The 16,424-nt window shown below is 48.5% G+C and overlaps 1 protein-coding gene across 1 annotated transcript in view; it reads left to right on the top strand.

Annotated features, from left to right (window-relative positions):
- Paqr5 (progestin and adipoQ receptor family member 5) overlaps window positions 1–16,424 on the top strand; it is a 73,910-nt gene that overhangs the window by 37,185 nt on the left and 20,301 nt on the right. Inside the window, exon 2 of the mRNA XM_051156620.1 lies at window positions 15,799–15,926. Coding sequence (XP_051012577.1) covers window positions 15,799–15,926 — 128 coding nt within the window. The remainder of the gene's footprint in view (window positions 1–15,798; window positions 15,927–16,424) is intronic.

Genomic DNA, 16,424 nt, shown 5'->3' with positions numbered 1-16,424 from the left:
CCTGGCCTGGTTCTTTTGTATGACAGAGCTGTGGTCAGCTCCCTGGGAGAGCCAAGTTTTCTTTGAGCTATAGCATAGTTCTTTGCCGTCTTTAAAATTGTTTATTAAAATTTAGTTTGCTGCTTGTGTGTGTGTGTGTGTGTGTGTGCTGTTGCAAGTGTGTATGTAAGGGCATAGATGCCACAGTACAAGAGTAGAGGACAGCTGGGCATGGTGGCACATGCCTTTAATCCCAGCACTTGGGAGGCAGAGGCAGATTGCTGTGAGCTTGAGGCCAGCCTGGTCTACAAAGCAACTCCCATGGGAGTTCTAGGGATGAAACTTGGGTCTTGGGGGCATTGTCTGCTATGTCACCTAGGGTGACAGAGGCTTGAGATCACCCTGCCTACCTCAGAACAGCCTATGGGGGAACACAGAGTGAGCGGCTTCAACTCTTCCCAGTTCAGCAACTCTGTGGAAAGTATCCTACTGCTCACCCCTCAGAGGGTCCTCAGGTCCTTTACACCCTGCAGTTTTCTAGTACATTCTGCTATAACAAAATACCTTAAATTGGGTGATTTACAAACAATGAAAGAATATTACAAACAATGAAAGTGGATGGCTTTCAGTTCTCGGCACTAAGACACCCAAGATGAGGATGGCAGCATACTGAGATTTCTCTCCATGGATGGCTCCTTCTCCACTGCTGGCTGAATCGCTGCTTTTAAGAAATCTTCGCACACCCCTTTGAGGCAGAGGCAGAGGCAGAGGCAAAGGCAGGTGGATCTCTGTGAGTTCGAGGCCAGCCTTGGTCTACAAAGCCAGTTCCAGGACAGCCAGAACTGTTACACAGAAAGCCTGTCTTTTTTGTTGTTGTTTGTTTTGTTTTTTGAGACAGGGTTTCTCTGTGTAGCCTTGGCCATCCTGGACTCACCTTGTAGACCAGGCTGGCCTCGAACTCACAGCGATCCGCCTGCCTCTGTCTCCGGAGTGCTGGGATTAAAGGCGTGCGCCACCATGCCCGGCCAGAAAGCCTGTCTTTAAAAACCACAAAGATAAAAATATATCCTTGCTTTTGTTTTGTGACAGCGTCTCAAGTAGACCAAGCTGGCCAGAAGTTGAGGATGACCTTGAACTCCTGATCCCCCTGCCTCTACCTCCTCAGGGCTAGGATTAATGGCATGCCAGCATGTCTGTCTTCTGCAGGGCCCTGTGCATGCCAGGCAAGCACCCTACCAACTGAGCTATATTCCTCAGCCGTTGGAATCTGGGCTTTTGTGCTATATTCTAAAGCAAAGGTCCAATTGTTCAACCCTATCCAGTTGGAGTTAGGTGGCATCTAACCTGCCTTCTTGCTTGTCCTCTTTCAGGGAAGCCACCTGGATATCCCTGGTATTTCAGAACTCTGAGTGGGACCTGCCGAGAGGCCAGAGTGACCTTAACTGCCTCCCCCAGCCCTGCATCAAGATGCTGAGCCTGAAACTCCCCAGGCTGTTTCGCATAGACCAGGTGCCCCAGGTATGTGCTGTCATTGCCTGGCTGAGTTCCAGGGCCTGCAGGATCAGCCTCTGCAATGGGGGTGGGGTGAGGTGGAAGAGTGGGGTGGGGGATGGAAGGCAGGCTTCAGGGTGCTTTACAGGCCCCTTCTCTTCAAAGGCTCCCCTCCAAGCTTCCTGCAGGAATCGGCACCCCTTTCCCCACTCATGCACCAGCTGGCAGAGTGTAGCCCTTCAGTGCAACATCTGTGCTGCATCAGGAAGCAGAGTCATTTGAGAGAGCACAGATCTGAGCTAACCAGGGGAGGTAGTAGCAGGTGTGGGGAGGGGAAAGGCTGGGTAGGACCTCCTCTGGTGCTTCAAAGCAGGCCAGGGAACACTCACATCAACATGGCTCTGCACAAGTCTTCTCTCCACTCCTTTACTCCCCACGCCTCTACTTTATGAGACGATCTAGCCTCAGCCTCACAATCCTCCTGCCTCAGCCTCCCACGTGCAGGGATTCTAGGCTTCACCACCATTTCTAGCTCTAGCCTCTACTCTTGCAGGAGGGCCAAGGCAGGCCTGGGGTTGGGCAACGGAGGAGGGCTTGCTTGGTGGCTCCTCTTGTCTCCTTCCCGTGGTGCCATCCTGACGCACAGGGCACTCACAGGCAGCCTGCTTCCATAAGCCCTAACCTTTTGGTTGCATGCTGTGCCAAACCGGTGTACCTTCATCTTGCCTTGTAGAGAGAGCACAAGCCTGTGGCCCTGTCTCTGGGCCTTTCTGCAGGACTGAATTAGAGTCGATGCTATTTCGTGGTGGGGCATTTCATATGGAGATGACAGCCCCTTTCTGCTCTGCTGATTGCCACACGCTGGTGATGTCTTGCGGTCGCTGACCAAGTTCACTATCAGCAGCAGGACACTGAAGAGAGATACCTGCCAGACTCTAATCTGGAGGTCTAGAATGGCTAGGTGATGCCAGGGAGATGACCGTGGGCAGTTCAGAGATGTCGTGGGGGCAGGATGAGGAAATCAGAAAGCTCTAAAAGAAGCCACCATCTGCGGCCCTTTTAGCAAAGCCCTGCCTCTGGTCTCTCATGGCCACCCACTCCCCTCCCTACTGACACATCAGTGGGTGTGACTAACAGGGACACCAGGTGAGTCTTGGATATATTCATTCGTGACATTTTTATTGACTTTTTCCTGTGTCACAGGGTGTTTCTCTGCAGGATTCAGAAGAGTCACACTGGCAATTCTGTCCTTACTGGCCTCCTCTGAAGTCCATGGGGACCTCAAACACCCATGAGTACTTTATAAAGCAGCCTAGAGGAGAGCTGGGTCACTTCTGTCAAGGGGGAGGAAGGGATCAGGAAAGAGACACTATTAAGAGGAGTTTCAGGGGTTGGGGGAATAACTGGTGGTAAGGTGCTTGCTGTGCAAGCCTGAGGACCTGAGTTCAAATCCCAGAACCCAAGGAAAAAAGCTGGCTAGTGACTGTAAACCCAGCCATGGGGAGAAAGAGACAGTAGGGATCGCTGGGGCTCATTGACCAGTCACCCTAGTCTTGTCTGCAAGCCCCAGGCCAATGAAAGACTGGTGGCAAAATAAGATGGATGGCACCTGAGGAAGAGCCATATTGGAGCATGCCCTCTGGCTTCCACACTCATGTGCACACTTATGCATGCATACACCCACACATGAACACATACACACACTAAATATAATTTTTAAAATGTAAATGCCTCATAGAAAAGTTAGCATTGAGCTGGGCGTGGTGGCGCATGCCTTTAATCCCAGCACTGGGGGTGGGGGTGGGGGCGCACGCAGAGTCAGGCGGATTTCTGTGAGTTCGAGGCCAGCCTGGTCTACTGTGGGAGTCTAGGACAGCCAAGGTTATACAGAGAAACCTTGTCTCAAAAAAAAAAAAAAAAAAAAAAAAAAAAAAAAAAAGAAAAGAAAAGAAAAGAAAGAAAGAAAGAAAAGTTAGCTTTGAGCCTCACATAGCTTCCCGATAAAGAAAAAGATGATTTCTGCAGAAGCTTTCTTCATAGTCCTCTGTCTCAGGCCGCATCTGGTGTTGCAATCCAGGTTCGCTGGTTTTATTATTATTTGAGTTATCTCTTCTTCCCCCTTGGCCTTTCAATCCTTCCTGTCAGTACATTGTAGCTGTGCCTTGGGTAAACAGCTCAGAGTTGGAGTTTCAGCTCGGTGGCACATGCCTTTTTGCTGCTCCCTTCGATCTGTTAATGTTTCTAGTGTTACTGTAGACGGATTTGCATTTGTTACAACTGTCTTGTGTCATTGTGTCTGCTTTCTCTGCTTCCGCGTTCCTCTCCAGTTGTTTGGGATAAACCGTCACATTCTTGGTCGCTCTATGCCCTTCTCACATTTCCGTTCCCATCTCCACTTACAGACATGTTCTGTACCTCCTAGCTTTGAGATCACAACTTTGTTTCTTTTCCAAGACAGGCTTTCCCTGTGTAGCCTTGGCTGTCCTGGAACTCGCTCTGTAGACCAGGCTGGCCTTGAACTCAGAGATCTGCCTGTTTCCGGAGCGCTAGGACTGAAAGTGTGTGCTACCACGGCCTGGCTCGCTTCAGCTGTTTTACCATAAAAAGCTAGCTGTTCTAGGCACAAAGGGGTAGACAAGCAGAGGTTAAAAGTTACCCATGATAGGCCGGGAACATAACTCAGTTGACAGAGTACTTACTTAGCTCTGGGTTCAAGTCCCAGTACCACAGGCCTGTAGTATCACCACTCAGGATGTGGAGGTAGGAGGAACAGAAATTCATGGTCATCTTTGCCTACATAGTGAATTTGAGCAAAGCCTGGGCTACAAGAGACCTGGTGTTTGTTGGTTTGGTTTGGTTTGGTTTGGTTTGTGTTGGGCTGGGCTTTTGAGACAGAGTTTCTCTGTGTAGCCTTGGTTGATCTGGACTCTGCTGACTATTTCTGCCTTTGCTGACTCCTTCCACCTGAAGTCAGCCACTTTGAACAGTTCAGCAAATGCTGCAGTCATCACCAAGCATACCACGTTAAAACCATGGCTTGTCCTTTGGGAGAAATAGGCAGGTCTCTGTTTTGCTTTTTTCCTGTTTCTGTTTCTAAACGTTAGGTTAGGCGGGGGATTGCAGTCGTATACCACCACAGCTAGCTCTGAGTCCATCCCCCCTTTATTTTAATTAAAAAAAAAAAAAAATTTTTTTTTTAAGATTTTATTTTGTGGGTGCTTGGCCACGTGCAGTACCCATAGAGGCCCACAGAGGGCATCAAATCTCCTGGAACTGGAATTACTGTGACCATGTTGGGAACTGAATCCAGGTCAAACTGGAAGAACAAACTGTGGCCTTAACTGCTGAGCCATCTCTCTAACCTCTGTGCCCCTGTGACTCCATTTCTGACCACCCGCCCCCCTCGCTCTCTCCCTCCCTCTCTCTCTCTCTCTCTCTCTCTCTCTCTCTCTCTCTCTCTCTCTCTCTCTCTCTCCCTCTCTCTCTCTCTCTCTCTCTCTCTCTCTCTCCTGAGTGTGCATGCTTGAGTTAAGGTAGAAGTCTTGAGTTAACTTTGAGTTAAGGCAGAAGTCTTCCTTGAGGGGAAGGCTTTGTGCTTGCCTCTCGGAACTGCAAAGCTGGAGCGTTTCTATCCACTTGAGACATCTTGGTTCTCAGACACAGTGCAGATTTTGACCAAAAATCCATATACAGACTATCAGAGGGTTCTGAATTCTTGGGAGGTTTTGTTGTTTGTTTTGAGACAGGGTCATCTTCCTACTTAGCCTTGGCCATCCTGGAACTAACTCACTCTGTATACCAAACTGGCCTCAAACTCAGAGGTCCACCTCCCCAGTGCTGAGATTAAAGGTGTGCACTGCCATGCCTGGGTGAATTTTTTTTTCCCCCCACATACCCAGCTGAGATTTTTCTTTAATCTTCCTTAGTTTCCAGTAATTCCCCTTATTACACTCTAGCAACTGAACTACATCCTCAGCCAAAAAAAACTATCTATTTTTAAAATCCTTTGAAAAAGGAAATAGTTCAACCTAATTTGGAAAGGAGATTGAGACGGGCTCTTGCTATGTAGCCCACCATACTCAGCTCCTAACTATATTCCTAAGGTCAGTAGGGAACTCAAACTCATAATTAATATAATTTCCCACCACAGATCAAAGTGGAGATCTTTGGTTTCGTTGATTTCTTCTAGCCATTGTATGTCTTATCTAAATGAAATACACACGTTCTTTTCTTAGCCTTCTCACCAGGTGAAATCAAAGTAGTTTAAGGTCAGATTGGCTATGTGTCTCAGGGAGTTAGCTCATCCTGGGGGTCATTCAGAGAGTGAGCTGCATGCCTCTGAATTGTTTCACAGAAAGCGTTCAGGGGCTGGAGACGCGGCTCAGTGGGTAAGAGAGTCAGCTGCTTTTGCAGAGGACGCAGGTTCGGTTCCCAGTCCACGGTATCGTGTAACTGTCTGTGACTCCAGTTCCAAGGGATCCAACAGCCTCTTCAGGCTTCCACAGGCCCCACATGCACACGGTGCACGGACATTACATGCAAGAAAAACACCCACATGTATAAAATAAAAATAAATAAATCTGGAAGAAAAATAAAAAAATAAAAAGCTACTGACCCCAGCAAGCGACTCAGATGTGTGCACCCTGCTGGCCCTGGAGAATACTCTGGGCGTTTTATCAGATTCTGACTTTTATTATTAGCTTCCTGCTACTTCCTTAATAAAATTTCACAAACTTGGTGGCTTTAGTCAAAGAGGCTCAGGGTCTAGCCCAGCACACACAAGACCCCAGCCTTCATCCGTACCTCTGAAGAGACAACACAAACCAGCTATCATAGCCTTCTGTCCTATGGACTCCAAGTGTGGTGTGGATCGGTGGGCCAGAATTCCAGTTAAAGATGATTCCAAGAGAATCGTTCCTTGCCCTTCTAGAAGTGCCCCCAACTCCTTGGCTCCTGACCCCGTCTCTCCATCTTAAAATCCAGCAACCTTGCAGAACTCTGACCCTTTTTCTGCCTGTAAACCTCTCACTAGACGTTCCTGGTGTCTGACTTTCTCCTGTGTTGACCTTTCATGCCCCTGTGTGTTTTGTTTGGTTTGGTTTGGTTTGGTTTGGTTCCTCTGTGTAGCCCTGGCTGTCCTGGACTTGCTTTGTAGACCAGGTTGGCCTCGAACTCACAGCCATCTGCCTGCCTCTGCCTCCTGAGTTCTGGGATTAAAGGTGTGTGCCACCACTGCCTGGCTTGTTTTGTTTTCTAAAGACAGAGATTCTCAGGTTGGAGAGATGGCTCAGAGGTTAAGAGCACTAGCTGCCCTTCCAGAGGTCCTGAGTTCAATTCCTAGCAACCACATGGTGGCTCACAACCATTTATGATGAGATTTGGTGCCCTCTTCTGACCTGCAGACAGAGAACATTGTATACTTAATAAATCTTCTTTTTTGGTTTGGTTTTTTGAAAGAGAGTCTCTCTGTGTAGCCCTGGCTGCTCTGAACTCACTTTGTAGACCAGGCTGGCCTCGAACTCACAGAGATCTACCTGCTTCTGCCTCCCAATGTGCTGGGATTAAAGGTGTGCACCACCACTGCCTGGCAATAAATCTTAAAAAGAAAAAAAAGACAGAATTCCTCTGTGTATCCCTGGCTGTCCTGGAACTAGCTCTGTAGACCAGGCTGGCCTAGAACTCAGAGATCTACCTGCCTCTGCTTCCTGAGTGCTGAGTTGTGTACCACAACTACCCAGGCTTAGGTGACCCTGGGTAACTTAAAAGGAGGAAGGATTAAGCTCAGGGTTTCAGAAGTTTCAGTCCTTCACAGCAGGGAGGGTGTGGCACAGCCACTCACACCACAACAGCCAGGAAGCAGAGAGAAGGGACACAGGAAGGGACCAAGACAAGATAGAGTTCCCACAACACACCTCCACGGATTGATTTCCCCTAACCACTTCCTGCTTTTCAGGACCTCTCTCTTTTTTTTTTTTTTTTTTTAAGATTTCTTTATTTATTAGGTATACAATATCCTGCCTGCAAGCCAGAAGAGGACACCAGATCTCATTATAGGTGATTGTGAGCCACCATGTGGTTGCTGGGAATTGAACTCATGACCTTTGGAAGAGCATTCGGTGCTCTTAACCTCTAAGCCATCTCTCCAGCCCTCAGGACCTCTCATGATGCTCAGAGCACACATCCATCAGGGCATCCATGCACTGTCTAGGTCAGAGCCCTCAGGAACCATCAGTGGCAGCCAGGACCCCAGAACTTGATCCAGTGGAGGATATTTTAGACTCAAACCGTAACACCGTATCCCTGTGTCCACCTTGTCCCTCTTACATAAAGGCAACATCCACTTCTGAGATAAACTGGACTCTGGGCAGGGAGCCCACAGCACAGAGAAGAGGCATCAGCATCGGCCAGGAAGTTTGTTAGAAATGCAAGCCAGTGCAGTGAGCCCAGCAGTGACCTGCCAAAGAGCAGGCTTACTAGGAATGATGCTGACCAACCTCGGAAGATGCTCTGAGGACTAAATCCCACTGGCTATTTCCTCTCAGCTCTGGGTACCAGAAGACCAAGATCATGATGTGGGCAGGGCTGTTCCTCTGGGGCCTCCCTCTTATTGCTGTGTCAGTGAGGCCCTAACTTTGTACATGCATACCTGGAAACTCTGTGTCAGTCCAAACTTCCTCATGCGAGAGTTGCCAGCCAGATTCATAACAGCCCACTGTAATGGCCTCCTTTTAAGTGTTACCCTCACGGGAGACCCTGTTGTCAGGCCTTGGGGTGTCGCACAGATAAAACCTTTGCCTAGAATGTATGAAGCCCTAGATTTGACCTGTATTCTCAGCACGTAGGAAGTGGAGGCAGGGGGATCAGAAGTCTGAGGTCATCCTCGGGTACATGGGGAGGTCTTGGCCATCTTCAAATATGTTATGGTAGGGTAGTATTTCAACATATAAATTTGAGGGCAGACATAATTCTGTCCTTAATGACGCTTTTTTCCCCTCGTGACACAGTTACTCTGTGTAGACTTGGCTGTCCTGGACTCACTTTGTAGACCAGGCTATCCTCGAACTCACAGTGATACGCCTGCCTCTGCCTCCCTGAGTGCTGGGATTAGAGGTGTGCACCATCACTCCCAGCTCCTTTACTCACTTAAAGAAACTGGGGCTTAGGGTAGGACAGGACAGTCCCACATGCCAGGCAAGGGATGAGCGTGGCACCTCTCAGCAGTGTCCTCCCCAGCCCTATGGGAGAGGGTGCATTTTTTAAAAAAAGATTTATTTATTATGTGTAGTGTTCTACCTGCCTGCATGTACACCTTCACACCAGAAGAGGGCGCCAAATGCTTGGGAGCCACCTTGTGGTTTCTGGGAATTGAACTCAGGACCTTTGGAAGAGCAGCTGTGCTCTTAACCTCTGAGCCATGCTCCAGCACTAAAGCACTCTTCTTTACAAGGTGGTTTTGGGCAGGAAGTGAAGAACACATGCTGGAAGGCATCTGCCTTTCCTTCCCCCTTCTCTTTTCTCACCATCGAAATCTACTGTTACTTACCACAGGCTCATTTATTTGCCCTCGGTTGGTTTGCAGTCTAATTAGCTAGAAAAACCAAAGGCTGGACTTTCAGGCTTCAGCTGGCCAGTGCACTGCGGTCTCACTGCCAGGGGCTTTTGTAGTGCCGAGCCTATTGCCAGCCGAAGAAGAGCAGACTGGCCGATTAGCTCTTCCCGATGCCGGGACAGTGTCACTCCTAACAGGCTGCACACGACTTGGTTTCATTTCACTCCCAATTGCCCAGTCTGCTGCCATAGACGCGGAAGTGGAACCCTACAAATCAATTCTGCTGTGCAAATATGCAGGTGCCGCCTAACTCCGAGGGAGCCGGGTCGCCGGAAACGAAGCCAGGCTTCGGAGTAGCGAGGCGATGCTTGTAATTTGCCGCTGGGAATCAAACTGAGCTTGGAATACAAAATTGTTTTCAAACGTCCTCTTTGCTGTGTTGATGTATGTAGCCTGTCTTCTGGGAAGGTCGGCTCTATTCCGAGTGCTTTGCTGAGGCGGGGGTGTTAAGAGGGAGGGAACACGCCTCTTCACGCTCAGAGCTGCTAGAAGCCGGAACACACCTGAGTGATAGCAATTTGGTCCAGTAAACAGAGGTTCAAGCTGGGGAGGGCAGGGATGGATCTGGGGAGGGGAGGATGGATCGGTTGTGTTATTTCAAGCGAAAAGTCATTCTGTCCTGGGTCACAAAAGACTGCTGTCTTTTCCTATCTCCCACCCACCTGGCCTGGCCTCTCAGGAGCTACCTGAAACCCTGCCTTTACCACATGAGTAGTGTTGGGCTTGTTAAAATGGCAGGACACGTGGACACGTGGAGACAGGCTCTTTTAATCAGTACCTAGCCTGGCTTTGGTGGCAAAGACCTCTTCTCTTACCCTCAGATCTGGGGCCAGATTGTAATAAGAATTCTGGAATTTTGGTTTCTTTGAGGCAGAGGCAGGCGGGTCGCTGTGAGTTCGAGGCCAGCCTGGTCTACAAAGCGAGTCCAGGACAGCCAAGGTTACACAGAGAAACCCCGTCTCAAAAAACCAAAAAACCAAAAAACAAACAAAAAATACCCACAGAAATGCTGTAAGAATATGTTTTTGTTTTACTCCTAGGTGTGGTGGGGCTCTGAGGCCGCTTCAGACTGTCCGTAGCAGTTGGCTATGATTTGGCTCGTGCTCTAGCAGAGGTGTGGTTTGGCCAGCTGCAGAGAGTTTCTGGAATTGCATGACTTTTGGAATTCTGGGATCTTTTCAGAGGGTATATAAATGTAGAACCCCACCCCTGCCACCCCTCCCCCGAGATGTTGGTGGTTGATCGAGGTGTTGGTTGCAGCTTGTTAGTAGTCATGCCCAAAGAAGAAACAAGAAGAAAGAAATGAGATTCAGGAATATCTCTCTCTCTCTCTCTCTCTCTCTCTCTCTCTCTCTCTCTCTCTCTCTCCCCCTCTCCCTCAATCCTTTTTTCTCTAGTAATAGGAGGTAGAACGGGGTGTGGCGGGGGAGATAAAGGATGGGGAAAAAGAGGAATGCACAAAGTAGCAAAGTCCAGATCCTCTTCCTCCTCTTCTTCCTCTTCCTCCTTTTAAATCAACCTCAGATAAGCTTGATCACCCTGACCTGTTTTCAGCAATGTAGCCCAGGCTGGCCTTGAACTCACAACGATCCGCCTGCCTCTGCCTCCTGAGTGCTGGGATTAGAGGGTCACGCACTCTGCCTGGTTTATGCCATACCCAGGCACAGACCCAGTGCTTGCTAAACAAGTGCATACCTGATTGAGTCATATCCCCAGCCGGGGGCCAGGCTTTTAAAGGTGATTGACTATCCCTGCCCTTCCCTTCCGCCTTTTGACTGTGTGTACCTGTGCTGGCCACAATGCTAGACCCACAAAGAGGAGCACAGCTGCTGGTTGCTTGCTCACTCACCCGGGAAGTTTGTGAGTGACCGTTCTGGTCAGGCAGACCTGCCAGCAGATCCCTTTCATCGATTTCCACTCTCCCAGACAAGGCCCGTCACTCTTGGCTTATTTTCAGCAAGAATCATATCAGGTTGGTTTAGCCAGGCTGGCCTTGGTCTCTTAGGGATTTCCCGACTACTAGACAGATCTCAGGCTGCTCTTGGGGGCTAGACTCCCCTTTGCCTATGCCACAGTGGTCCTGAATAAAGCCTCCCCTGCTGGATGTTACCTCATACTTTAAAACAAGGATCTGCTTAGCTAATTCACACGAAGGGGCAAACTATTGATTATAAATGCTCCTTTCCAGAGTCTTTGCATGTTAGTAAGCAGCCAATACATTAGTTCATTTGAAAACTTTAAAAAGGTGTATTTCCTTTATGTGTAATGAGCATTTTGCTAGCTTGTATGCCTGTGTACCACATGCATGCAGTACCCAAAAAGCCCAGAAGAGGGCGCTAGATCCCCTAGAACTGGAGTTAACGGTTGGGAGTCGGCATGTCAGTACTGAAAACTGAGCACTGCACTGGTCTTATGCAAGAGCAAGGAGTGTTCTTAGTTCTGAGCCATCTTCCCAGTCCCTACACACACACACACACACCCTGCCTTTTTTTTTTTTTTAATTGGAAAGAAAAAAAGCAAACACTTGAAAAGTAGTCTGGTGGATTAATGAGAAGCCTCTGGGAGCCACCTTTTCTGAGAGAGGACCTTCTGAATGCTCCCAGACTAAAGACAGCCTATTTCACGTGCATCAAAGGCAGGAGGCCCATTTGCTTCCTTGTCCATAGCCCTAGTGGAAACTATAGGTAAAAATTCCTGGGCCCATTGTAGAAAGAAGTCTGTCCACTGTAAGCCAGGTACATCAGCAGACCGCTGAATCCAAAACTGAAAGGAGAGCTGGGATGTGCCTCAGTGGCAGAATGCTTGCCTGGTATGCTAGAAGTCCTGGGTTTCTAATCTCCAGAACCCCATAAAATGGATGTGGTGGTACATGCCATAATCCCAACATTCTGGAGGCAGGAGGAATCTGAGGTTCAAGGCCATCCTGGGCTACTCCAGATCCTTTCTCGAAAAGGTGGATTTTAAGATGAATTTTAAAAATTTTATTTATTTACTATGTATATAGTGTTCTGACTACATGTAAGCCTGCACACCAGAAGAGGGCGCCAGATCTCTTTGTAGATGGTTGTGAGCCACTACGTGGTTGCTGGGAATTGAACTTAGGACCTCTGAAAGAGCAGACAGTGCTCTTAACCTCTGAGCCATCTCTCCAGCCACTGATTTTCTTTTTTTTTTTTTTTAAATCTAAGTAAATCACTTTCATTAGCTAAGGCCCAAACCTAACTCAAATTCTATTTCTCTTTTTTTTTAAAGAATATATTCAGTGATTTCTTATATATGAGTTTACAACAGCTTTTACTTATTCTTTGGCAATTTGACAGATGTATACAATGTATCTTGATCCTTCCTATCCGCCCCCATCTTCCCTCTCTCACTTGCCCCCAGTCAAACTATGTGCCTGGTGCTCAAGGGAGCCAAAAGACAGTGTCAAATTCCCTGGAAGCAGAGTTGCAAGTGGTTATGAGTCACCATGTTGGTATTAGAAACTGAACCCAGGTCTTGCGTAAGAACAGCAAGTGCTCTTAACTGATTCACACTCTCTTCAGCCCCCAAATTGTATTTTTTTTAATGAAACCATTCATCTACTTCTGTCCCTACTCCCACTGTCTAACCAGTTTGCCCAGAACTGAACTTAACGGTTTCCTAAAAATTTGTTGCTAACATCAGAAAGCCACAAATATCCACTGCCCTGGTTAGTTTTAACTGTCAACTTGACACAGCCTAGAGTCATCAGAGAGGTGAGCCCCAATTGAGGAACCGCCTAGGTCGGATTGTTCTCATGTAGGAGGACCCTGCCCACTGTGGGCAGCACCATTCCCTGGGCAGGTGGTCCTGGGCTGCGTTAGAACGCTAGCTGAGCCTGAGCCTGTGGGCAAGCAGGTTAGCGAGCAGCATTCTCTCGGTTCCTACTGTATTTACTGCCTGTGGAATGAGTTTCTTGATTGGCGGTAATGTGTGGAATGGCAAGCAGGCTTGCCTTGAGCTCCAATTTTGACTTCCTTTGGCGATGGACTGAGAGCTAGGATTATAAAGAGCAAACCTTTCCATTTCCAAATTCCTTTTGCTCAGAGTATTTTTTATCACAGCAGCAGAACGGAAAACGTCCTGTTTCTTCCTTTTTTTGAGATGAAGTCTTGCTATGTATGCCAGGTTGGCCTTGGACTTGTAGAGATCTTACTGCCTCGGGCTCCCATGTGCTAAGATTTCAGGCATGTGCCACCAGGCCTGGCCTTTTCTTTTTCTTTTTCTTTTCTTTTCTGTTTTTTTTTTTTTTTTTTTTTTTTAATTTATTTTTTTATTTATTTTTTTGGTTTTTCGAGACAGGGTTTCTCTGTGTAGCCTTGGTCATCCTGGACTCACTTTGTAGACCAGGCTGGCCTCGAACTCACAGCGATCCGCCTGCCTCTGCCTCCCGAGTGCTGGGATTAAAGGCGTGCGCCACCATGCCTGGCTTTTCTGGTTTTTTTTAGACAGGGTTTCTCTGTGTAGCCTTGGCTGTCCAAGACTGGCTTTGTAGACCAGGCTGGCCTTGAACTCACAGCGACCCGCCTGCCTCTGTCTCCCGAGTGCTGGGATTAAAGGCATCTGTCACCACTGCCCGGCCCAGGCAGGCCTAGCTTTTTCAAACATGCCTTTTTGCTTACTCTCTTTTATAGTTCTGTGGGAACACTTGGCCTGAACAGCGAGAGGTGGGAGCTGCTGCGCTTTGTACGATGCTTCGTTTTTATTTTCAGTGCTGTGGATGGAACCCAAGGCTTCAGCACGCTGAGCCGGTGGGGCTCCTGAAGCCTTCTGCTCCTCCAAGAAAGCAAAGTGGAAGCTTTAGAAAGTGTTATGACTCTATCATGCAGAGCCCCTGTAATAATTCGTCTCTGACAGCCCATTCCTGTATAATTAGTGTGTGTGTGTGTGTGTGTGTGTGTGTGTGTGTGTTTGTGTCTGTCTGTCTGTCTGTCTGTGTCCATTCATGCATGCATGTGTGGAGGTCAGAAGACAACTTGCAGGAGTCAGTTTTCTCCTTCCACCATGTGGGCTTGGGAATCGAACTCAGGTCGTCAGGCTTGGCAGTTAGCACCTTTACCCACAAAAGCCATCTCACTAGCTATAATTTACCTGCAAAGGTCACAACAGTCTTTGAACCATTGAAATCAATGAATGGCTCTAGCGAGGCATGATGGCTTTACACTGTAGCCTCAGTGTTTGGGAGGCCGAAGCAGGAGACTGCCAAGGGTTCGAGGCCAGCCTGCGCTACAGAGTGAGCCTCTGTCACGAAACAAAGTCAAGTGGCTCCTAACCAGAATTAGGTGTTGCCTCCGGGAGACCTGTCCAATATTTGTGGAGACATTTTGACTTGTCACAACATGCCGTGGAAAAAGGGGTTTTGGTTAGAGTGAGCACTTGCAGCAAGTAGCAGGTAGACAGTGCAGATATACTATAGGCCAGTCTTCCACAGCACAGAGCCATCTGGCCCAGATGCCAGGAGTGTAAAGAAACCTTGAGCTAAGGAACACAAACAGGAGGATGTGTTTCTTGTTATCCAAATGCTCAATACATGGAACTCTTTCCTTTTCTGTGTTTTCCCCGGTCTCTGCCCCACAGTGAATGAGTACATTTCTGTAGCTCTTACAGTCATGGCAGGAATACATTCGGCTTTTCTTCATTCTGAGACGGGGGCCCACTTGCCCTGGTGTGTTAGTTACTGTGTGTATGGGTGCATGTGTGTGCACCTGCTGCAGCCCAGGGGTTGCCATCGGGCATCTTCTTCATTACTTCACCATGACCTTATCTACTTCTTTGCTTTTTTTTTTTTTTTTTTTTTTTTGAGATATGGTCTCACTATGTATCCTTGGCTAGCTTGCAATTTGCTACCTAAGCCTGGCCTTGAACTCACAGAGATGTGCCTGATTCTGCCTCCTGAGTACCGGGTGCCACCACACCCAGCTGCCACTATATTCTTTGTGGTAGGGTCTCTTACTAAACTCAGGACTCACCAATTGGCTAGAATGGCTGGCCAGCAAACCTCAGGAATCCCTCTGTCTCTAACCTCTCCAGCACTGGGGTCACTTTACACATTTTAAATGGATATAATATGACACTCCAAATAAGCCAAGAGCCCCAGTCTCACCTGACCAGTCTAGGTTTCTTACTAGAGGTGTTTTGGGAAGAGAAAGCAGTGCTTACCAAGCAGTCTCTCCAGGGACCACGGCTCTATGATCCTGCTGTGGCCAGCCTCCTCTTCCACAGTCCAGTCTTTAGCGTCATAGGCCCCATCATCAAAAGGCCTTTATGAAGCGTCTTGTGAAGACATCATCCCCCTGGGAAGATCTTCTGCAGAGATCGCCCTGCCAGCCTCTGACATCCAGGGCAAGCTGGCTCAGGCAGACAGCATACATGCGAGCCAACCACGAAGACATCTAAAGACCAGGCCATAGGCCTCAGGCAGAGTGCAAACACGGACTCTTAGACAACATTCATGCCAAGGGTAAGAACAGCCAGGAATGCAAAAGCCAGACTGCAACTCCCAAAGCCAGCGTGGCCCTTGGATCCTAACTGGCTTGGGACTGCTTGCAGGACAGGGGATCTTAAAAGCTCCTGGGAAGAGAGTGGACAAAGGCAAGAAGGTCAAGGAACTATTCAATCACTCAGGGAACTTGATGCTAGCCAGAGCTAGCCCTCCCTTTGTCTCACCTCCTTGCCCCTTCCTTGTCTCCCCTCCACAGGTGTTCCATGAGCAGGGCATCCTCTTTGGCTACCGACACCCACAGAGTTCCGCCACTGCCTGTATCCTCAGCCTCTTCCAAATGACCAATGAGACCCTCAACATCTGGACGCACTTGCTACCCTTCTGGTACCTCCAGCCCCTCCCCCCCCCCGGGGGGGCCAGCCCATCTCATTCTGGATCCCCAGGGACTAGCCTTTTTAAAAACACAGCTGGTGTCAGGGAGGTGTTTGAGCTAGAGCCTGGAGGTCCCCCTGTGGGTACAGATGCTTGTGTGACAGAGGGGGAAGGAGGTGGGACTGTCACGGACTAAGTGTCAGGCTGTGGATTGCTGTGGGATTCTTGCTCTTCTATTGACCGGATAGCATTTGTCTTCATCTCCTTCAGTCTTGCAGGCTTTGCTGGTCTTCAAGAAATCTTTATTAAAATGTCACTAACTTGAGCAAGTCACTTCATCTCTCTGAGCCTGGCGTTATCTGCCTGTTAGAGCAAGTGTGATTCTCTGTCCATTTCTTGAGGCTGCTGTGGGGACTGAGAGAAGACCCTGACAAAGACAAAGATAGAGGAGCCTGAGACGTAGCTCAGTTTGTTGAGTGTGTGCAAGAAGCCCTAGGTTCACTCCCTAAG

This window comes from Acomys russatus, chromosome 14 (assembly GCF_903995435.1).
Source record: "Acomys russatus chromosome 14, mAcoRus1.1, whole genome shotgun sequence".
In the NCBI taxonomy this organism is placed as follows: domain Eukaryota; kingdom Metazoa; phylum Chordata; class Mammalia; order Rodentia; family Muridae; genus Acomys; species Acomys russatus.
This window is presented reverse-complemented; position numbering and strand designations above follow the sequence as displayed.